Source organism: Coccinella septempunctata, chromosome 3, assembly GCF_907165205.1.
Source record: "Coccinella septempunctata chromosome 3, icCocSept1.1, whole genome shotgun sequence".
NCBI lineage: Eukaryota > Metazoa > Arthropoda > Insecta > Coleoptera > Coccinellidae > Coccinella > Coccinella septempunctata.
In genome coordinates this window covers 16,643,634-16,668,610 of record NC_058191.1, presented here as the reverse complement: position 1 = coordinate 16,668,610, position 24,977 = coordinate 16,643,634, and the positions used below count along the sequence as shown (strand labels likewise).

At 40.3% G+C, this 24,977-nt stretch overlaps 2 protein-coding genes across 2 annotated transcripts; both read right to left on the bottom strand.

Moving 5' to 3' along the window:
* Positions 1-1,246: 1,246 nt before the first annotated feature.
* Positions 1,247-3,640, bottom strand: LOC123310294. The gene has a single exon (XM_044893760.1). The coding sequence runs from the start codon at positions 3,638-3,640 to the stop codon at positions 1,247-1,249; it is 2,394 nt and encodes a 797-aa protein (XP_044749695.1).
* A 13,884-nt stretch (positions 3,641-17,524) lies between these two features.
* LOC123310293 (histone H1.1-like) lies at positions 17,525-17,972 on the bottom strand. Its single transcript, XM_044893759.1, has 2 exons — positions 17,772-17,972; positions 17,525-17,704 (listed from the first exon to the last, which is right to left on the bottom strand). Exons 1-2 carry the CDS (start codon positions 17,970-17,972, stop codon positions 17,525-17,527), a joined length of 381 nt encoding a protein of 126 aa, XP_044749694.1.
* Positions 17,973-24,977: the final 7,005 nt, after the last annotated feature.

The window sequence follows — 24,977 nt, the reverse complement described above, 5'->3', positions numbered from 1 at the left end:
ATTAAACAGCTTGAACAGACGCAGCAACGTCATCTAAGACAGATAATGCACATCAGATGGTTCCACAAAGTTTCGAATGCAGAAGTCTTGCAGCGCGCGAGTTGTACTACAATTGAGACTCAAGTAACGAGGGCCCGACTCAGATGGAGCGGCCACATTCTGAGGATGCAAGACACAAGACTCCCCAAAATAGCTCTATACGGCGAACTCACTGAGGGAGCTCGGAAACCAGGAGGCCAGTATAAGCGGTTTAAGGATACACTACATCAATCCCTAAAATCAGTTAATGCTAATCATAACTGGGAACAACCAGCGTTAGACAGGTCACAGTGGAGGTCTTTGGTCCACAGTTATAATGGAGAATCGAGAAGGATACAGCGGCGGCCAGATCTGGTTGGAGACTATCCATGCCCTGAGTGTGGAAGGATCTGCAGGTCACGGTTGGGTCTCTTTAGTTTATCTTCAATTTTGTCTCTTTCGACATGTGGCTTCTTCTTCCTATTAAAGGGTAGAGTCTATACAACGCTGGTTTCGTTTTGTCGATTGCTTGTTTGATATGACTCTTCCAAGTAAGTCCTTTGTCAAGCGTTAGTCCTAAATATTTGGCTTCATTTTTCCAGTCGATTTCTTCGCCGTCAACTTCTAGATTCGTTGTGGGTCGCAGTCTCCACTTCTGTAATAATATTGCTTGGCTCTTTTTTCCATTGAGCTTGATTTTCCACTTTATGCACCAGTCATTTGTTTCGTCAATCGATCGATAGAACTTGTTGGGGTGGTATCTCAATTATACCTCAAGTTCTAAGAGTTCTGGGTTGGTGAAAACTTAGGGACTCGAGGATTGAGATTGATAATGCGGATCACTTGATAATGAACGTTTATTTCCTAATCTAACAAACTATATATAGTCAAATTGTACAATGACGTCAAGACCACATAATCGAAATCGAATTACATTTTGCATATTCAGTACATTTTTCTTTACTTGCGATATTGCTGCAGTTGGATTAAGGAATGTTAGATATTAAAACAAACTATTGCAATCCTTTGTCTCACCTGGCCTACTTACACAGGAAATAACAATTATCAAAGAGCGGATGATCTAAATAATTTCGAATGGAAATATTTGGTTGAATTGAGTTTATGAATTTTTGATATATCTAATTTTGGATATTTATTGTACGTTTCGTACATATTCCCGGCGGCCATGGTGATGTGGTTGGGGTCTTGATGTCTTTGCTGGTGGTTGTCATCCCTGGAGCTGGACACCTAGTCTGGAGTCATTGTATATTGGCTGCAGCTCGATCTCCTCAGGATGAACTGGTCTATTGCTCGCGTGTGCATCAGCCGGTGCTTGTTGTTGTTTCCTATGTTTCAAAAAGTAAACAATAAGTAAAACAATGACAATGATTATTACGATGTTCGTGCTGGAGTTTATCGCTGAATGCAAGTGATATTGTTTCCAACGGTAGTAGTACCAGTGACCTTGACCTAGCAGGTTAGGGATTTCTCGAACTCTGTTTGCGACGAACATTTTCCACTTTCCAGCGTCAGCGTTTATCCATGATATTAATACTTGAGAGTCGGACCAGGTGAATATTTTTGAATTGTTGTGATTCAGGGCCGTAACGCAGCGTTTGATGAGTTTGGCTAGAAGAAGGGCTGCGCAGAGTTCTAACTGCGGGATTGTCTTTGTATTTTTTAGTGGTGATACTTTTGAATTGGAAGCCAGGAGTCCTACGTGGGTGTTCCCATTTGTGTCTGTTGTTTTTATGTATACTGCAGCGCCATATGCTTTCAGGGATGCATCTGAGAATCCATGTATTTCCAAGGGTTGACCACGCCGTAGGTGAATCCAGCGTTGAACTTGAATTTCTTCTAATTTTGGAAGCTCGTTTCTGAAGTTTTTCCAGGTGTTCCTGATGTGCTCTGGTGGTGGTTCATCCCAAGATGTGTTGGTTTTCCATATTTCTTGCATTAACAGTTTCGCCTGTATAATGACTGGAGATAATAATCCAAGAGGATCGAAGATTGTGGCGATTTCTGATAAGATCTTTCTTTTTGTTAACCGATGTTCGGAGTTTCGTTTTATTAGGTACTGAATATTATCTTCTCTGGGAGTCCATGTTATACCGAGCGTCTTGGTTGGTCCATTTTTGTCATCCAGCGTGACGGTGGATTTGCTTTCGGTCAGTACGTTATATTTCCACTTTCTTATATTGAATCCTCCCTTTTTGAGTAGGTTAGTTACTTCCTTTTGTATATGTCGTGCTTCTTCAATAGTGTCAGCGCTACTCAGAAGATCGTCCAGGTAGAAATCCCGTAGCACGATTTCAGCCGCAAGGGGATGGTTTGTCTTTTCATCTGTAGCTAGTTGTCTCATTGTTCTTATGGCCAGGTAAGCTGCTGGTGCTGTACCGTAGGTTACAGTGGTTAATTCGAAGGTTTGAATTGGCTCATCTTTGGTGTTTCTCCAGAGTATAGAGTGTAATGGCTGGTTTTCTCCGTCCAATTTCACCTGCCTATACATTTTCTCGATGTCAGCTGTTATGGCTGTTTTGTGTTTTCGCCATCTTATCAGAATATCTATGAGATCCTGTTGCAGTTTAGGTCCTGTGTGAAGAATGTCGTTTAGGCTGAGTCCGGTACTTGTCTTTGCGCTTGCATCGAATACGACTCTTAGCTTTGTCGTATCACGTTCTTCTTTTAATACAGGTTGATGTGGAATATAATACCTCTTCGCTGAATTATTTGATCTAGCAATTTTCATATGACCTAGCGCAATGTATTCCTGCATGAATTCATTATACATAGTTCTGAGCTTTTCGTCTTTATCCAGCTTGTTTTCCAATTGAAATAGTCGTGCCAGTGCCCTCTGCTTCGATTCTCCTAGCTGAGTTGTACTTTTCTTGAATGGAAGTTTCACAGTGTAACCGTGCTCGTCCCGTCGAAAGGTGTTGGAGTAAAATTCTTCGACGAAAGTATCGTCGTTTGTTGTTTCCTCGGAATTTTCTGCTTCTTCGATGTTCCAGAATTTTGTGAGTTGTGAATTTTCATTCAAATTCGTGATCAAGCTTGTTACACGAAATTGTAGACTCGATGATGCGGTTCCGCTAATAATCCATCCGAAGTGAGTGTTTCTTATTATGAGGTTAGTAATGTAGCTCCTTGTGGGTGGAGTAATTGGATGTCTTTGGCTATATTTCAGGGTTGCGCTATTTATTCTCCCATCTACTCTGAGTAAGCCTTCGTGATCTATATATGGGTTAAGGCTTTTCAGGTTGCTGGACTTCTTCACCTTTCCTGTTTTGATGATCAACTCAATGTCATTTTTAAAATATGGCTGCTGTGTAAGCTTGAGAACGGCTTTTTCACTCTCCTGCAGTTCCTCTGCTTCCAGAGATGCGCTGGATCTGCAATTTTCTGGTTTCAGGAGTCCCCTGCAGTACTCCATAATATTTAGCAGTTTTTGATGAATTTCGTCAAACTCTCGTTCAAAGTTCTCCAATTCTTCATCCAATTGTGCCATCTTCCTGCCGCAGTTTTCTTCGTTTTTTCTCGATGGTGAATCTTTTTTGATATTGGTGTGAGCCATTTTTATGGTTTCGGCTGTTTTGATTTGCTCGGCGTTGAGGGTTTCCATCTTTTTTTTGATCTTTGTGTTGCTGGCTGATGGATTCAGTGGCTGGATATTATGTGAGTGGTTAATTTTTTGTGGATCGTGGATACAGTGGGTGTTTTCCAAAGTCCCTGTTGGTTGAGTCCGTTGACTGCTTTTTGTTCTGTGCCCAGTGGATGTATTTCCCTGGTGGTCGAGTCAAAAGGTTGTAAGTCCGATGACTGCTTCTTGATGTGTGCCCAGTGGATGTATTTCCCTGGTGGTTGAGTCAAAGGGTTGTAAGTCCGATGACTGCTTCTTGATGTGTGCCCAGTGGATGTATTTCCCTGGTGGTTGAGTCAAAGGGTTGTAAGTCCGATGACTGCTTGTTGATGTGGATCCAGTGGATGTATTCCAAAGTCCCTTGTGGTTGAGTCTGTTGACTGCTTCTTGATATGGGTCCAGTGGATGTATTCCAAAGTCCCTGGTGGTTGAGTCCGTTGACTGCTTCTTGATGTGTGCCCAGTGGATGTATTTCCCTGGTGGTCGAGTCAAAGGGTTGTAAGTCCGATGACTGCTTCTTGATGTGTGCCCAGTGGATGTATTTCCCTGGTGGTTGAATCAAAGGGTTGTAAGTCCGATGACTGCTTCTTGATGTGTGCCCAGTGGATGTATTTCCCTGGTGGTTGAGTCAAAGGGTTGTAAGTCCGATGACTGCTTCTTGATGTGTGCCCAGTGGATGTATTTCCCTGGTGGTTGAGTCAAAGGGTTGTAAGTCCGATGACTGCTTCTTGATGTGTGCCCAGTGGATGTATTTCCCTGGTGGTTGAGTCTGTTGACTGCTTCTTGTTGTGGGTTCAGTGGATGTTTTTCCAAAGTCCCTGGTGGTTGAGTCCGTTGACTGCTTCTTGATGTGTGCCCAGTGGATGTATTTCCCTGGTGGTCGAGTCAAAGGGTTGTAAGTCCGATGACTGCTTCTTGATGTGTGCCCAGTGGATGTATTTCCCTGGTGGTTGAGTCAAAGGGTTGTAAGTCCGATGACTGCTTCTTGATGTGTGCCCAGTGGATGTATTTCCCTGGTGGTTGAGTCAAAGGGTTGTAAGTCCGATGACTGCTTCTTGATGTGTGCCCAGTGGATGTATTTCCCTGGTGGTTGAGTCAAAGGGTTGTAAGTCCGATGACTGCTTCTTGATGTGTGCCCAGTGGATGTATTTCCCTGGTGGTTGAGTCTGTTGACTGCTTCTTGTTGTGGGTTCAGTGGATGTTTTTCCAAAGTCCCTGGTGGTTGAGTCCGTTGACTGCTTCTTGATATGGGTCCAGTGGATGTATTCCAAAGTCCCTGGTGGTTGATTGTAGGCTCGAAGGACCAATGTTGGATCCGGCTCGAAGGACCAATGTTGGGGTGGTATCTCAATTATACCTCAAGTTCTAAGAGTTCTGGGTTGGTGAAAACTTAGGGACTCGAGGATTGAGATTGATAATGCGGATCACTTGATAATGAATGTTTATTTCCTAATCTAACAAACTATATATAGTCAAATTGTACAATGACGTCAAGACCACATAATCGAAATCGAATTACATTTTGCATATTCAGTACATTTTTCTTTACTTGCGATATTGCTGCAGTTGGATTAAGGAATGTTAGATATTAAAACAAACTATTGCAATCCTTTGTCTCACCTGGCCTACTTACACAGGAAATAACAATTATCAAAGAGCGGATGATCTAAATAATTTCGAATGGAAATATTTGGTTGAATTGAGTTTATGAATTTTTGATATATCTAATTTTGGATATTTATTGTACGTTTCGTACAGAACTCGTTCTATCATTTCTGGGTTTCGGTGTCGAGTCGCTATGCCTGTGTCATCAGCATATAACGTTAGCATGGTTCTTGCATTCTTCGGAATATCGTGAATGTATGGCCCAAGCACTGACCCTTGGGGTACACCAGCCTCTAAATCTCTTGTTGTGGAGCATTCTCCTTCCACTTTCACGTAAAATCTTCTATTTTTGTGATAATTCCGGATCAACTTGCATATTTTGATTGAATATCCTGCACTTCTCATCTTAAATATTAATCCTTCATGCCATACACTCTCAAAAGCTCTGGCGAGGTCTAGTAAACCAAGACCTGTGGCTTGTTTATTCTGGAATCCCTCTGAAATGTACTCTGTGAGCCTTAATAATTGTTGCTCTGTTGAATGCTCTCTTCTGAATCCGAACTGTACTGGCGGTATCAGTTTCAGATTTTCGAATTCCTCATTTAGCCTCGTGGCGATAATCCTTTCTACTACTTTTCCTAACGCCGACAGTAGACTTATCGGTCTGTAGTTTTGTGGGAACTTCTTCTCTTTAAATGTTTTATTGAATACTATGACTTCCGCTTTTTTCCATTTTTCTGGGTAGTGTTCTGTCCCAATGATTCCATTCGTGATATTTGTTAGAGCGGCTATACCTTTTCTAGGTAATTTCTCTAACATAACATTCGTTGTTTTATCGCGGGGTACTGTGGACTTCAGGTCTACCTGGGGTTAGGCCCCCACAGTTGCTGGCGGTGTGGCAATGAAGGCCACCACAGGGAGGCCTGCCGAGGGAAAAGGACGAAGTTCTGTTCCAGGTGCGGCCGTGTGGGGGTCCTTTCCAGGGTGTGTTGCGTTAGAGATAGGGGACCAGGGACCGCCAGAACTGCCTCAGGACCGACCGCAACTCCAGGGAGCAGGACAGAGGCCATACTGCCGGACCTCCGACTGAGGCCCGCCGTACCGCCAACACCGTCAGAACCGTCGCCGCCCACATCGGTGCCGCCCCCACCGAAGAAGAAGGTGAAAATGGATTAGAATTACCGAAAAAAAAATTACCGATTAATAAAATGATATCGTTCCGAAAAATATCTTTTATTGCACCAACCGAAATGGTGGATGCGCTAACCGGAGTAGTAGTCGATTCGTCAAAATATCATTTCAATTCCTAAGGAACTATTGGATCAATTCGAACCAAATCTTGAAACTGCACATAGTTTTCGCATGCATCTCAATATGCAACTCAATTCGAAAACTAAGTACAGTTTCAAAATTTGGCTCGAATTGATCCAATAGTTTATGGGAAATTGATATCACACTATGTGAAGTTTGAAGATTTGGGTCGAAATGATCAAACGGTTTTTTAGGAATTCATATCACACTTTGCCGAATTGACCACAGAAATCTTAATTCTTATCTGAATTATCGAACTGAATGAAACTCAATACGTATATCTCAGTTCAAAGATTGTGTAGAGTTTCGAGATTTGGATCGAATTTTGATGGTCAATGAATAATTCCAGATCAACGAACTGAAATTCAACATATGCATCTCAATTTGAAAACCAGTTACAGTTTCAAGATTTTGCCCGAATTGATCCAACAGTTTATGGAAAATTGATATCACACTTTGCCGAATTGACCACTGAAATCTCAATTCCTATCAGAACTATCGATATGAAATTCAACATGTGCATCTCAATTCGAAAACTATGTGAAGTTTCAAGATTTGGGTCGAATTGATCAAACGGTTTTTGAGAAATTCATATCACACTTTGCCAAATTGACCACAGAAATCTCAATGCCTATCTGAACTATAGAACTGAAATTCAACATGTGCATCTCAATATGCAACTCAATTCGAAACCTATGTACAGTTTCAAAATTTGGCTCGAATTGATCCAACAGTTTATGGGAAATTGATATCACACTTTGCCGAATTGACCACTGAAATCTCAATTCCTATCAGAGCTATCGATATGAAATTCAACATGTTCATCTCAATTCGAAAACTATGTGAAGTTTCAAGATTTGGGTCGAATTGATCAAACGGTTTTTGAGAAATTCATATCACACTTTGCCAAATTGACCAGAGAAATCTGAATTCCTATCTGAATTATCGAACTGAATGAAACTCAATACGTATATCTCAGTTCAAAAATTGTGTAGAGTTTCGAGATTTGGATCGAATTTTGATGGTCAATGAATAAAAGAATAAGTTCTATTTATCATGAATTGTTCGATCAAGGAGACTCAACTTTCGGAATAATAACTTATGACAAGAATATCCATGAACCTTGACAAGAGCCTTTTTCTGGGTTTTAACCATGTAGAGAGGTATTGGCTTCTTTGTCATTGTCGATGTCATTCTGGACACCTCAGCGTCTGATATTCCCTGGAATATCAGGTCGTACTTAATCAACGCAAAATCAGCGTCGGTTGGTAAATGCCTAATAACGGCATATATCTTCTTCTCCTCCTCCATTTGGTAGGTAAAAAATTCTTTACCATGCTGCTCGAAGAATGTAGTGATTTTTCTAAAATCATCTACGGTTGACGCGATGATTTTTATACCGTCTTCAACTGTAGTTTTTTTTTTTTTTTATAGCAGGGGGAATCTGCGACCGTGAAAACACGGGGCTCTATCTCTCGCCCAGAGGAACCCATTTCTAGGGAACACTGTGGGGTTACTCACTCTCCTGAGTTCGCGACCCACTAAACCTAACCTGCTTTTTGTTGGTTCCGGGCATTTGCCTATAAACCATTTATCCCTTAATCGGTTGATTTCTTCTTGCACATTGTCGTGCTAGGGTTTTCATGTTCGTCTATTTCGGATATCTCTTCTTAGTATAGTTTTAATAAGTTGTCGTACTCATTTTAATCTCTCCTCAATTGATCTCTCGGTCTCTTTTGTAAATTCTCATTCTTCTTCTGTCTTCCTCCGGATCGTAGTCCACTAGTCTCCTGAGTTCTTCGTTTGGATGTTCCTTCGCTGTTTCGAATAACTTTTCAGCTTTCCTCTTCATAAATTCGGTGTTGGTTTCCCACTCCAAATCTCGATATATCTGTTTGTTCCTGACAAACCAAGGCGCATCTATACCACATCGTAGTAGCTTGTTTTCTGTTGCCTGAATTCATTGTATATGGCTCTTTGATGCGAATCCCCAAGCACCTGATCCATAAGTCAGTTGCGGTCTAGCAACGGCTTTGATTATTTTCAATTTTCTCTCATTTGACATGTGGCTCTTTCTACCTATCAGCGGGTAGAGCATATTCATCGCTGCCTTGGTTTTGTCAACGGCTTGTTTGATATGGCTTCTCCATGTTAGACCTTTGTCTAGGGTGATACCTAAATATTTTGCTTCGTTTTTCCATTCGATTTCTTCTCCATCTACCTCTAGATTTGTTGTAGTTCTTAGTCTCCTCTTCTGCAGTAATATCGCTTGGCTCTTTTGTCCGTTGAGTTTTATTTTCCATTTAATACACCAGTCATTTATTTCATCTATAGCTTCTTGTAACATTCCTTCTATAATAACTGTAGTTGCACGGTTGTAATTTATCATTTTTGTGTAGAGAGCTTTAGATATCTCTACCCAATCTGAGGTGCCCATCATCGTGATGGGTGGAATTTTATCGAACAATTCATGATAAATAGAACTTATTCTTTTATTCATTGACCATCAAAATTCGATCCAAATCTCGAAACTCTGCACAATTTTTGAACTGAGATATACGTATTGAGTTTCATTCAGTTCGATAATTCAGATAGGAATTAAGATTTCTGTGGTCAATTCGGCAAAGTGTGATATGAATTTCTCAAAAACCGTTTGATCATTTCGAGCCAAATCTTGAAACTTCACATAGTTTTCGAATTGAGATGCACATGTTGAATTTCATATCGATAGTTCTGATAGGAATTGAGATTTCAGAGGTCAATTCGGCAAAGTGTGATATCAATTTCTCATAAACTGTTGGATCAATTCGGGCCAAATTTTGAAACTGTACATAGTTTTCTTATTGAGGTGCATATTGAGATGCATGCGAAAACTATGTGCAGTTTCAAGATTTGGTTCGAATTGATCCAATAGTTCCTTAGGAATTGAAATGATATTTTGACGAATCGACTACTACTCCGGTTAGCTCATCCACCATTTCAGTTTGTGCAATAAAAGATATTTTTCGGAACGGTATCATTTTAATATCGGTAGGAATTGAGATTTCAGACGTCAATTCGGCAAAGTGTGATATCAATTTCCCATAAACTGTTGGATCAATTCGAGCCAAATTTTGAAACTGTACATAGTTTTCGAATTGAGTTGCATATTGAGATGCATGCGAAAACTATGTGCAGTTTCAAGATTTGGTTCGAATTGATCCAATAGTTCCTTAGAAATTGAAATGATATTTTGACGAATCGACTACTACTTCGGTTAGCGCATCCACCATTTCGGTTGGTGCAATAAAAGATATTTTTCGGAACGGTATCATTTTAATAATCGGTAATTTTTTTTTCGGTAATTCTAATCCATTTTCACCTTCTACTTCGGTAGGGGTGGCAACGATGTGGGCGGCGACGGTTCTGACGGTGTTGGCGGTACGGCGGGCCTCAGTCGGAGGTCCGGCAGTATGGCCTCTGTCCTGCTCCCTGGAGTTGCGGTCGGTCCTGAGGCAGTTTTGGCGGTCCCTGGTCCCCTATCTCTAACGCAACACACCCTGGAAAGGACCCCCACACGGCCGCACCTGGAACAGAACTTCGTCCTTTCCCCTCGGCAGTCCTCCCTGTGGTAGCCTTCATTGCCACACCGCCAGCAACTGTGGGGGCCTAACCCCAGGTAAAACTGAAGTCCACAGGTCCCCACGGTCCTTTCGAACTGAAATTCAACATGTGCATCTCAATTCGAAAACTGTGTACATACACCAGTGGCGGGCGTGGTTGCCTGTCGCACTTGAGACTCGGAGGCTGAAAATGACATTGTTTGACCTTAACACTTTGGATTTCTTCAAATAGTGGGACCGATATTAGCCAAGTTGACGGAAATTTTACGGGCGAATGGTTGGTAAATTATTGCTAAGGACTTGAAATTGAAAGTTTCCTGCGCAATCTCGAGGATTTTAAAGTTTTTCATTTGTACCAATTATTGGGTTCATCATTGCATCGTATTTCACGACTTGCCGCAGTCGCTCTTGTCAAGGTTCATGGATATTCTTGTCATAAGTCATTATTCCGAAAGTTGTGTCTCCTTGATCGAACAATTCATGATAAATAGAATTTATTCTTTTATTCATTGACCATCAAAATTCGATCTAAATCTCGAAACTCTACACAATTTTTGAACTGAGATATACGTATTGAGTTTCATTCAGTTCGATAATTCGGATAGGAATTAAGACTTCTATGGTCAATTCTGCAAAGTGTGATATGAATTTCTCAAAAACCGTTTGATCATTTCGACCCAAATCTTGAAACTTCACATAGTTTTCGAATTGAGATGCACATGTTGAATTTCATATCGATAGTTCTGATAGGAATTGAGATTTCAGAGGTCAATTCGGCAAAGTGTGATGTCCCACACCCTGGAAAGGACCCCCACACGGCCGCACCTGAAACAGAACTTCGTCCTTTCCCCTCGGCAGTCCTCCCTTTGGTGGCCTTCATTGCCACACCGCCAGCAACTGTGGGGGCCTAACCCCAGGTAGAACTGAAGTCCACAGGTCCCCACGGTCCTTTCGAACTGAAATTCAACATGTGCATCTCAATTCGAAAACTGTGTACATACACCAGTGGCGGGCGTGGTTGCCTGTCGCACTTGAGACTCGGAGGCTGAAAATGACATTGTTTGACCTTTTTTTTTTTTTTTTATAGCAGATGAATCTGCGACCGTGAAAACACGGGGCTCTATCTCTCGCCCAGAGGAACCCATTTCTAGGGAACACTGTGGGGTTACTCACTCTCCTGAGTTCGCGACCCACTAAACCTAACCTGCTTTTTGTTGGTTCCGGGCATTTGCCTATAAACCATTTATCCCTTAATCGGTTGATTTCACTTGCACATTGTCGTGCTAGGGTTTTCATGTTCGTCCATTTCGGATATCTCTTCTTAGTATAGTTTTAATAAGTTGTCGTACTCATTTTAATCTCTCCTCAATTGATCTCTCGGTCTCCTTTTGTAAATTCTCATTCTTCTTCTGTCTTCCTCCGGATCGTAGTCCACTAGTCTCCTGAGTTCTTCGTTTGGATGTTCCTTCGCTGTTTCGAATAACTTTTCAGCTTTCCTCTTCATAAATTCGGTGATGGTTTCCCACTTCGAATCTCGATATATCTGTTTGTTCTTGACAAACCAAGGCGCATCTATGGCACATCGTAGTAGCTTGTTTTCTGTTGCCTGAATTCTTTGTATATGGCTCTTTGCCGCGAATCCCCAAGCACCTGATCCATAAGTCAGTTGCGGTCTAGCAACGGCTTTGATTATTTTCAATTTTGTCTCATTTGACATGTGGCTCTTTCTACCTATCAGCGGTTAGAGCATATTCATCGCTGCCTTGGTTTTGTCAACGGCTTGTTTGATATGGCTTCTCCATGTTAGACCTTTGTCTAGGGTGATACCTAAATATTTTGCTTCGTTTTTCCATTCGATTTCTTCTCCATCTACCTCTAGATTTGTTGTAGTTCTTAGTCTCCTCTTCTGCAGTAATATCGCTTGGCTCTTTTGTCCATTGAGTTTTATTTTCCATTTAATACACCAGTCATTTATTTCATCTATAGCTTCTTGTAACATTCCTTCTATAATTTCTGGCTTGCGATGTCGCATTGCGATTCCCGTGTCGTCGGCATATAATGTCAGCATAGTCCTTGGAGATTTTGGTATATCGTGGATATATATGTTATACAGTAATGGCCCAAGTACTGACCCTTGAGGCACCCCTGCTTCCATATATCTGGTTGTGGAGTTTTCTCCTTCCACTTTCACGTAGAATCTTCTGTTCCTCAAATAATTCCTAATCAACTTGCACAGTTTCATTGAATATCCAGCATATCTCATTTTGTAAATCAATCCTTCAGGCCATACTCTGTCGAATGCTCTGGCGACATCTAGTAGTACAAGACCGGTTGCTTGTTTATTTTGGAATCCTTCTGTTATGTATTCTGTGAGTCTCAGTAATTGCTGTTCAGTTGAGTGGTCTCTTCTGAATCCGAATTGCTCTGCTGGAATGAGATTCAGATTTTCAGTTTCTTCTGTAAGCCTCCTAGCGATTACCCTTTCTACTACTTTTCCTAGGGCGGACAATAAACTTATCGGCCTGTAGTTTTGGGGGAATTTTTTATCTTTGCCTGGTTTGTTGAACACTATGACTTCTGCAGTTTTCCACTTTTCCGGATAGTGTTCAGTCCTCATTATACCGTTTGCAATATTTGTGAGAGCAGCTATACCTTTTCTAGGTAATTTCTTCAACATAGCATTCGTTATTTTATCACTTCCGGGAGCTTTTCTATTTTTCAAGCTTCTGATTATCTCTTTTATTTCAAATGGAGAAGTTGGTTTTTCTATTTTGTCGTCTACTGGTGGTTCGTCCATTTCTTCTTCGTTGTTCTCTACAGGTTCTTCCAGCTCGTCATTATCGTCATCAGGTCTGTAATTTATTCTCGATTCTCTTTCTATCGAGTCCGCCAGTGCTTCTGCTTTATCGATTTTCGTATATGCCATTCCTCTTTCTCCGTGGAGAGGTGGTATTTTAGTCTTTTCTCTTCTCACACATTTTTGCATTTTCCATGCAGAATGATCGATAGTATTTAGTTCTTGAACTCTTTTGTTCCATCTATTTGTTCTCATGTCCTTCAGGGCATTTTTTAGAACTTGGCTGTGTCGGTTTAGATTTCTCTTATTTATATCTGTTTTGTTGAGCCTGTATGTTTTTCTTAGTCTCCGATTTTCCCTGATGAGATCTTTGATTTCTCTGGGTGTATCACCGTGTGGATGTATCGGTGCTGGTCTCGTTATTTTCTTTGTGCTCTTTTTGTAGGCATCTATTATATTCTTTTCTACTTCATCAACTGCTCTTTCTAGGTCTTCCGGTGTGTTGATTGTCGGTATTTCTGTTACCTCCGATTGTATCAGATGGCTATATTTCGTCCAATCGGTGTATTCTCTTGTTTGCATTAGTTCTCTTCTTGGCCCATCTCCTATTGTTAATTCGATGGGGTTGTGGTTAGAGGTTCCGTCCCACAAGGTCTCTATCGAGAATTCTCTAGTGATATTTTTCATAATTGCGATATCAATTATATCTGGTAATCCATTTCCGAATGCTAGGTACGTTGAATCTTCAGGTCCAATAACGATAGCTTCATGTTTTTCAGCGAGATCTTTCAGTTTTCTGCCATTTCTGTTTTCCATCCTGCTGTTCCATTCTGGAGATTTGCAATTAAAATCTCCGATGCAGATTTTCGGGTTTGTTCCACATAGTAAGTTGTTGATTTCTTCTTCTAATAGGTTATTTGGGGGTCTTTTATATGCCGATGTGACTTCGACTCTTTGTCGATTTATTTCAGCTACAATCGTCACTGTTTCTATTTGTGACTCGTCAGATCTTCCTTTAAAATAGTGTTTCAGATCTCGTCTAACCAGTAAGGCAACACCTCCCCCAGTGTTTGCGATTTTGTCACATCTATATATCTCATAATTCATGATATTCAATCGCGTATTTGGTTGTATTCTTGTTTCCTGTAAGGCTATAATATCAGGTTTTCTCTCTGATATTATTTCTTCTATCTCGGGTTTTCGAGTTCTGACCCCGTTTATGTTCCAGGAGACTATTTTAAGGGAATTTTTCCTAGTTGTATGTTCCATTATTTCAGTTTACTGAACATTCCTTGGAGTTTTTTCTCCATCTCTCTTTCAATTTTCAACATGATTTTGTTGAAAATTTTTTCAGTAAAAGTGTCTAAATCGTCGGCGGATTCAGAGACTTTTCTGTTTTCTTTTGTTTTGTTGATCGTAGGTTTAGCTTGGGGCATTTTCGAGGTCTCCTTCTTCTGTACTGGTTTGGGTTCTTCTTTTTTCTTGTCGTCTACTTTGGAGGGGGTGGGCTTCTTTTTCTCCTGGACTTTTAGAGGAATCGTGCTCTGCTGAGCCGATTTCTGGCCTGTTTCCCTCTTCCTTGTAACTAATTTGAATTCGCTACATCCTTTGTAGCTTGCTGGATGGCCTTCTTTGCCGCACAGAACGCATGTGGCATTTCTCTCCTCACCTTTTCTGGTAAGTTCGCAATCTTTTGTGCAATGATTGCCCAAACATTTGACGCATCTGTATGGAAAAGAGCACTTGTTTTGGGCATGTCCGTACCTCTGACATCTGAAGCATTGGCTTGGATTTTCTGCCCTTCTTTTTGATTCCACTACAATGCAGAGATTGTAGAGGCGTCTTATTTCGAAAATCTCCTTTCTCTGAGTTTTTACCAGGTATAAGGGTATAAACTTTTTGGTTTTATTGGATGTCATTCTGGACACCTCGGCGTCATGGATTCCTTGGACCTTTAGATCATTTTTTATTAAATCTATTTCAGAGATGCACATGTTGAATTTCAGATCGATAGTTCTGATAGGAATTGAGATTTCAGTGGTCGATTCGACAAAATATCATTTCAATTCCCAAGGAACTATTGGATCAATTCGAACCAAATCCCGAAACTGTACACAGTTTTCGAATTAAGATGCACATGTTGAATTTCAGTTCGATAGTTCAGATAGGAATTGAGATTTCAGTGGTCAATTCGGCAAAGTGTGATATCAATTCCTAAAAACTGTTGGATCAATTCGAACCAAATCTTGAAACTGCACATAGTTTTCGAAATGAGATGCACATGTTGAATTTCAGTTCGATAGTTCTGATAGGAATTGAGATTTCAGTGGACGATTCGACATAGTATCATTCGAATTCCTTACGAACTATTGGATCAATTCGACCCAGATCTCGAAACTGTACACAGTTTTCGAATTGAGATGCACATGTTGAATTTCAGTTCGATAGTTCAGATAGGAATTGAGATTTCAGTGGTCAATTCGGCAAAGTGTGATATCAATTCCTCGAAAACTGTTGGTTCAATTCGAACCAAATCTTGAAATTTCACACGGTTTTCGAATTGAGATGCACATGTTGAATTTCAGTTCGATAGTTCAAAAAGGAATTGAGATTCCAGTGGTCAATTCGGCAAAGTGTGATATCAATTCCTCGAAAACTGTTGGTTCAATTCGAACCAAATCTTGAAATTTCACACAGTTTTCGAATTGAGATGCACATGTTGAATTTCAGTTCGATAGTTCAGATAGGAATTGAGATTTCAGTGGTCAATTCGGCAAAGTGTGATATTTATTGCTCGAAATCTGTTGGATCAATTCGAACCAAATCTTGAAACTAAAAGTTAACTGAATCTATAACAGAAGTCACCACGTTAGAAAGCGAAAAATCGAAAATACTGAAGCGAAGTGAAAGAACTGAAGTAAAAGTCAAAAGTCGAAAAGTGACCGTCGCGGGGGAAAATTTGCTTTTATAGGCATATCCCCTCTCATTGTAAAAATCTGAAAATTCCAGAATGCGACAAGAATGAAAAACGTCGTCAGCTCCGGTTTATCGCATATCAACAGATGAAAAACGTCGAAATCTTCAGCGGCATTTAAGAAAAACAACGTGAAATACAGATAAGCGGTTTTTTACATTCACTCTGCCTATCGGAATGAACGTACGGAATACTCGAGAATTAAAATATTTGCAAAGACGGAAATTTGAAACGAAAGATATGCACTAAGATGAACTCCAATTTTCCTCAGAAAACTGGACTTCATCACATCAGATAGGAATTAAGATTTCTGTGGTCAATTCTGCAAAGTGTGATATGAATTTCTCAAAAACCGTTTGATCATTTCGACCCAAATCTTGAAACTTCACATAGTTTTCGAATTGAGATGCACATGTTGAATTTCATATCGACAGCCAAATTTTGAAACTGTACATAGTTTTCGAATTGAGTTGCGTATTGAGATGCATGCGAAAACTATGTGCAGTTTCAAGATTTGGTTCGAATTGATCCAATAGTTCCTTAGGAATTGAAATGATATTTTGACGAATCGACTACTACTCCGGTTAGCGCATCCACCATTTCGGTTGGTGCAATAAAAGATATTTTTCGGAACGGTATCATTTTAATAATCGGTAATTTTTTTTTCGGTAATTCTAATCCATTTTCACCTTCTACTTCGGTAGGGGCGGCAACGGTTCTGACGGTGTTGGCGGTACGGCGGGCCTCAGTCGGGGGTCCGGCAGTATGGCCTCTGTCCTGCTCCCTGGAGTTGCGGTCGGTCCTGAGGCAGTTCTGGCGGTCCCTGGTCCCCTATCTCTAACGCAACACACCCTGGAAAGGACCCCCACACGGCCGCACCTGGAACAGAACTTCGTCCTTTCCCCTCGGCATTCCTCCCTGTGGTGGCCTTCATTGCCACACCGCCAGCAACTGTGGGGGCCTAACCCCAGGTAGAACTGAAGTCCACAGGTCCCCACGGTCCGTTCGAACTGAAATTCAACATGTGCATCTCAATCCGAAAACTATGTTCAGTTTCAAGATTTGGTTCGAATTGATAAAACAGTTTTCGAGGAATTGATATCACACTTTGCCGAATTGACCACTGAAATCTCAATTCCTATCAGAACTATCGAACTGAAATTCACCATGTGCATCTCAATTCGAAAACTGTGTACAGTTTCGAGATTTTTGTCGAATTGATCCAATAGTTCCTTAGGAATTGAAATGATGCTATGTCGTGTTCGATGAAAACATCTTGTCTGACATCGTATCTCTAGCGAGCGAAAATCTATAAAAGTAATATTTGATAGAAAATTCTAGAGGCCCTGAAAAGGACCGGATTTAAATTTTTTTCCTTCCAAAATTATATACGTTTTACTTTTGCTTTTTGGGAGACGTTACTTTCTTCGGAGCCGTTACTGATTTGACCGTTTTTGGTTTCGGTGCTTTGGACTTCTTCGTCAGCTTTTTGTTTGCCTTCTTAGCTTTCGAGGGAGATTTCGTTAATTTTGGCTACTTTTCTGTTGCAATTGCCGCTCTCTTTTCCGACCTACTCACTAGATAGATGTAGACCTGGCAGGTGATGTGTTCTTCTTGTCGGCTGCCATTGTAGGTGATGCATTCTTATTTGCTCCATCGGCCGACTTGACCAATTTTTTCGCAAATTTCTTCGACGCGTTTGTTGTAGAACCGCCAGCGGCCAATTTGAAAGAACCAGACGCTTCTTTTCCTTTGGTCTGAATCAAGGAACCGGACTGTACAGCGGTCTTTTCTTATGAACGGTGCAAGTTTTTCAGAATCGACCTTGTAATTCGAACCGATGTATTTCTTGATAGCATGCAACGAGGATCCGCTCCTTTCTTTCAATCCTTTGATGGCACGATTAACCATATCGGAAGTTGGGGGATGGCTGGGTTTGACAGGTTTTGACCTTGCTGAGGTTTTTTTCTCAGATTTTTTCAGCGTCTTACCAACAGCAGTGGCGGGCGTAGTTGCCTGTCGCATTTCAGACTCGGAAGTTGAAAATGACATTGTTTAACCTTTACACCTTAGATTTCTTCTGATAGTGGTACCGATATTAGCGAAGTTGACGGAAATTTGACGGGCGATTGGTTGGTAAATTATTGCTAAGGACTTGAAATTGCAAGTTTCCTGCGCAATCTCGAGGAATTTAGAATTTTTTATTTGTACCAATTATTGGGTTCATCATTGCATCGTATTTCGGACGAATGCGATATGGAAAAAAAGACGATATGTCATTTTTGACGGACCGAAACTATTCTTCCCAGACTTGCGAAAGTCGCTCTTGTCAAGGTTCCCGGATATTCTTATCATTAGTTATTATTTCGAAATTTGAGTCTCCTTGGTCGAACAATTCATGATGAATACAAGTTTTTCTTTTATTGATTGACCATCAAAATTCGATCCAAATCTCGAAACTGTACACAATTTTTGAACTGAGATATACGTATTGAGTTTCATTCAATTCGATAATTCAGATAGGAATTGAGATTTCAGTGGTCAATTCGGCAAAGTGTGAAATCAATTTCACAAAAATTGTTGGATCAATTCGAGCCAAATCTTGAAACTGTAACTGTAGATAGTTTTCGAATTGAGATGCATATGTTGAATTTCAGTTCGTTGCTTCTGACAGAAAGGGAGAAACTGAGTACAGTTTCGGGATTTGGGTCGAATTGATCCAATAGTTCCTTGGGAATTGAAATAATATTTTGTCGAATCGGCCACTGAAATCTCAATTCCTATCAGAACTATCGAACTGAAATTCAACATGTGCATCTCAATTCGAAAACCATGTGCTGTTTCGAGATTTGGTTCGAATTGATCCAACAGTTTTCGAGGAATTGATATCACACTTTGCCGAATTGACCACTGAAATCTCAATTCCTATCAGAACTATCGAACTGAAATTCAACATGTGCATCTCATTTCGAAAACTGTGTACAGTTCCGAGATTTTGGTCGAATTGATCCAATAGTTCCTTAGGAATTGAAATGATAATATGTCGAATCGACCACTGAAATCTCAATTCCTATCTGAACTAACGAACTGAAATTCAACATGTGCATCTCAATTCGAAAACTGAGTACAGTTTCGGGATTTGGGTCGAATTGATCCAACAGTTTTTGAGGAATTGATATCACACTTTGTTGAAAAGGCCACTGAAATCTCGATTCCTATCTGAACTATCGAACTGAAATTCAACAGGTGCATCTCAATCCGAAAACGATGTGCAGTTTCAAGATTTGGGTCGAATTGATCCAACAGTGTTTGAGGAATTGATATCACACTTTGCCGAATAGACCACTGAAATCTCAATTCCTATCAGAACTATCGAACTGAAATTCAACATTTGCATCTCATTTCGAAAACTGTGTACAGTTTCGAGATTTTGGTCGAATTGATCCAATAGTTCCTTAGGAATTGAAATGATAATATGTCGAATCGACCACTGAAATCTCAATTCCTATCAGAACTATCGAACTGAAATTCAACATGTGCATCTCAATTCGAAAACTATGTGCAGTTTCAAGATTTGGTTCGAATTGATCCAACAGTTTTTAGGAATTGATATCACACTTTGCCGAATTGACCACTGAAATCTCAATTCCTATCTGAACTATCGAACTGAAATTCAACATGTGCATCTCAATTCGAAAACTGAGTACAGTTTCGGGATTTGGGTCGAATTGATCCAATAGTTCCTTGGGAGTTGAAATGATATTTTGTCGAATCGACCACTGAAATCTCAATTCCTATCTGAACTATCGAACTGAAATTCAACAGGTGCATCTCAATACGAAAACTATGTGCAGTTTCAAGATTTGGTTCGAATTGTTCCAACAGTTTTTAGGAATTGATATCACACTTTGCCCAATTGACCACTGAAATCTCAATTCCTATCTGAACTATCGAACTGAAATTCAACATGTGCATCTCAATTCGAAAACTGAGTACAGTTTCGGGATTTGGGTCGAATTGATCCAAGAGTTCCTTGGGAATTGAAATGATATTTTGTCGAATCGACCACTGAAATCTCAATTCCTATCAGAACTATCGAACTGAAATTCAACATGTGCATCTCAATCCGAAAACTATGTGCAGTTTCAAGATTTGGTTCGAATTGATCCAACAGTTTTCGAGGAATTGATATCAGACTTTGCCGAATTGACCACTGAAATCTCAATTCCTATCTGAACTATCGAACTGAATTTCAACATGTGCATCTCAATTCGAAAACTGTGTGAAATTTCAAGATTTGGTTCGAATTGAACCAACAGTTTTTGAGGAATTGATCTCACACTCTGCCGAAAAGACCACCGAAATCTCAATTCCTATCAGAACTATCGAACTGAAATTCAACATGTGTATCTCAATTTGAAAAGTATGTGCAGTTTCAAGATTTGGTTCGAATTGATCCAACAGTTTTCTAGGAATTCATATCACACTTTGTCGAATTGACCACTGAAATCTCAATTCCTATATGAACTATCCAACTGAAAATCAACATGTTTATCTCAATTCGAAAACTGTGTACAGTTTCGTGATTTGGTTCGAATTGATCCAATATTTCCTTAGGAATTGAAATGATACAATGTCGAATCGACCACTGAAATCTCAATTCCTATCAGAACTATCGAACTGAAATTCAACATGTGCATCTCAATTCTAAAACTATGTGCAGTTTCAAGATTTGGTTCGAATTGATCCAACAGTTTTTAGGAATTGATATTACACTTTGCCGAATTGACCACTGAAATCTCAATTCCTATCTTAACTATCGAACTGAAATTCAACATGTTCATCTCAATTCGAAAACTATGTGCAGTTTCAAGATTTGGTTCGAATTGATCCAACAATTTTCGAGGAATTGATATCACACTTTGCCGAATTGACCACTGAAATCTCAATTCCTATCTGAACTATCGAACTGAAATTTAACATGTGCATCTCAATTTGAAAACTGTGTACAGTTTCGGGATTTGTGTCGAATTGATCCAATAGTTCCTTAGGAATTGAAATGATATTTTGTCGAATCGACCACTGAAATCTCATTTCCTATCTGAACTATCGAACTGAAATTCAACATGTGCATCTCAATTCGAAAACTATGTGAAGTTTCAAGATTTGGGTCGAAATGATCAAACGGTTTTTGAGAAATTCATATCACACTTTGCAGAATTGACCACAGAAATCTTAATTCCTATCTGAATTATCGAACTGAATGAAACTCAATACGTATATCTCAGTTCAAAAATTGTGTAGAGTTTCGAGATTTGGATCGAATTTTGATGGTCAATGAATAAAAGAATAAGTTCTATTTATCATGAATTGTTCGATCAAGGAGATTCAACTTTCGGAATAATAACTCATGACAAGAATATCCATGAACCTTGACAAGAGCGACTTCGGCAAGTCTGGGAAGAATCGTTTCGGTCCGTCAAAAATGACATATCGGCCTATTTTCCATATCGCATTCGTCCGAAAGACGATGCAATGATGAACCCAATAATTGGTACAAATAAAAAACTTTAAAATCCTCGAGATTGCGCAGGAAACTTTCAATTTCAAGTCCTAACTGAAATCCCATTTCCTATCTGAACTATCTCGAGAACATGACTCATGAACATGACATGTGACCATGTCCATGTGAAAGGGGAATGGCTTATATCAATACTGATAAGGCAGATGCATTGGCGGACTCGATCGAACGAGAATCGAGAATAAATTACAGGATAGACGACGATAATGAAGATCAGTTCACCTCGAGACGTTGAAGCAGGTAGATGTGTTGAATGATACCAGTGCGATACGTCATCTCTCGTGTTGTAAAAGAGAAAGTCGAAGTGAAAGTGTACACAAGCGAAGCAGTGCGATACGTCATCTCTCGTGTTGTAAAAGAGAAAGTCGAAGTGAAAGTGTACACTAGCGAAGCTACGGAATTTTTGATTCCGTCTACGAAACTTCCGAAGTTTTTTGTAAGTTCTATAAGTGTGTGTGTTATAGAGCGGAAATTCGTTCAAATTCAGTGTGTTCAGTGTCGAGTCCAGATCACCCCCAAGATCGCTGGTTCCACGGATATCACTGGTTAGTCGATTCATTTTTCTCATAGAAAATATATAACTTAGCCACATAGCTTAGAAGTAACATATTAGTGAGTATTTCCAATATTCATTATTACACAGAAATACCTTATATAGTTCAATACGGACAAAAAGCCATGTCGGAGGTCTCAGACCTCAGAGCTCCTACATGGAAGCTACGGACACCGAAGAATTCAGCGATAGAGAAGCAGAGGAGCTTGTAAGGCTCAAAGAAGAGAATGAGCAATTGAAAGCTCAAATAAATAAATTAACTGAAACCGTAGCTCAGTTGGTCGGGGAGATACGCCTCTTGAGAGAGGAAATTAATAAGAATAAAGCGCCTCAATCCCCTAGTTTTGCGGAAATTGCAAAACTTATTTCGGCACAGAAATCTGCCACATTTGCAGAAATTGCAAAGCCGGTAGCAGTCCCCAAAAATTCCTCCAAACAGGAAGTAGCTCCAGAACCGGAAAAGAAGAAAAATTTTGCAACTCAAGTTGCGAAAACCCAGAACGCGCCACCCACAAAACGCGCGCGTAAAGAAAGTGCATGTTCAGACGAAGAGACCGCAAAAAAAGCAACGGAGATACCTAAAAAAGGTAAAATTCCACCCATCACGACGATGGGTACAGCCTCAGCTCAACAGAAAAACACTCCAGTGGAGGAGAGGAAAGAAAAAATCCCCCCTGTCACCCTGAGAGGTACGTCCGAATGGACGTCGATTTCCAACGCGTTAATGCGAAACGGTATTAAATACCAAAGAGAGACGACAGTAAAGGACGGTATAAGAATCGTCCCACAAACCGCCGATGATCATAGAAGGATGACGGACTTCCTTCATAAAATAAATAGGGAGTTTTACACTCTTCAACGGGAGGAAGAAAAGAAAATCTACGAGGTAGTGAGATACCTACCGCTGGATGCAGATATCCCGACGATCCTTGACGACCTCAAGGATCAAGGGATCGTCGATGCTGAGGTCATAAGGATGACCTCAAATAAAACAAAAAAGCCGATGCCCTTATTGCTGGTTAAAACCCAGAATAAGGGTATCTTCGAGGTGAGAAGGCTCTACAACATGAACTGTGTTGTTGAACCTAAGAGAAGGACGACTGGGCCTGGACAATGTTACCGCTGTCAGCGATATGGACATGCCCAAAGTAAGTGCACTTTTCCATGGAGGTGCGTGAAATGCTCTGGTAATCACAGCTCCAAGGACTGTACGCTTACCAGGGAGAACGAGGAGCGAAATGCCTCTTGTGTTCTTTGTGGAGAGCAAGGACATCCAGCCAGCTACAAGGGATGTAGCGAATGGAAATTGGTCACTAAAAAGACCAAGAGACCGCCAAGATCGAACCAGACCAGCTCGAGGCCAACACAAAATACACCGAGGCCATCCCAAAACTCTTCGGAAGTGAAGAAACCCCAGGAAACTGCAACCAAAGCAGTCAAAGAGACGAAGAAACCAGAGAAAAAGGCGGAAAAGGCAAAAACCGTCAAAAAAGCCGAAACCAGAAAAGGAATTTCTGGAATCACTGAGGAACTGGATAAGTTCACGAAAAACCTCCTCAGCACGATGATGCAGAATCTGGAGAAAGAGATTGAGAAGAAGATGCAGCAAATTATTAAGAATATTTAATGGCTGACACGACGATAAAGAACAATCTCATAATCGTCTCTTGGAACGTCGAAGGATTGAGAGCCCGCAGATCAGAATTCGTAGAACTGATTGAAGAGAAGAGACCGGATGTCATAGCTCTCCAAGAAACGAGACTTAACCCCAACGTTCGAATAGCATTTCCCAATTACGATATCTACAGAAATGATAGACCTAACAGCACAGGTGGCGTTGCTATACTGGGTAGAAGGAATATGGATCACCATTTCGACCAAATATTCAATGGACAAGAAGTAGAAGCAATATCGATTATTGTGAATACTAATCGAGGACAAGTGAAGATTATTTCAACTTATAAATCACCGGATAAGGACATGCTGGAAGAGGATCTAAAAATGCTACTAGAAGGAAGACACCCTAAAATCATAATTGGTGATTTTAACTGCAAATCGCAGGAATGGAATAGTAGAGTGGAAAATACCAACGGGAGAAGACTGAAGATTTATGCTGAAAAACTTAATGCAGTTGTAATAGGACCTGATATACCGACCTACATACCAAGAGTAAATGGACTACCCGATGTACTGGACATTGTCGTGATGAAAGACATCACTGAAGAAATCAGCATTGATACAATAGAAGACGGAACTTCAGACCACAATCCCATAGAATTCATAGTGGGACATGGCCCAAGAAACGAAGAAGAGACACAAACCAAGGATCGCACAGACAGGGAGAAATATAAGAATTTACTTCAGGAGAAAATCACGGAAATTCCCCAAATAAACACCCGGGATGAATTAGATGAAGCAGTTGAAAAATTGGAAAATCAAATAAAAGAAGCCTATGAAGAAAGCACCAAGAGAATAAGGAAACCAATTCCGAAACGTTCACACGGAGATACGCCAAGGGATATAAAGGAACTTATAAAAAAGAACAGAAGACTTAGAAAAATCTACAGAACAACAAAAAAAGAAGAAGACAAGAAGAAACTGAATAAGCTTAGCCAGATATTGAAAAATGCTTTAACAGAACTGCGTAATAACAGATGGCACCAGAGATTAAGGGAACTGAATACAATAGATCACTCGGCTTGGAAAATGCAAAAACGCTTACGACGAGAACAGACAGTTATACCTCCACTGCATGGAGCAAACGGAATTGTATATACGAGACTTGAGAAAGCCGAAGCACTGGCCGACTCAATTGAGAGAGAAGCCAGAATAAATTACAGAAATGATGATGACACTGAAGATCTAGAAGAAGAAGTGGAGGCAAACGAAGAACTGA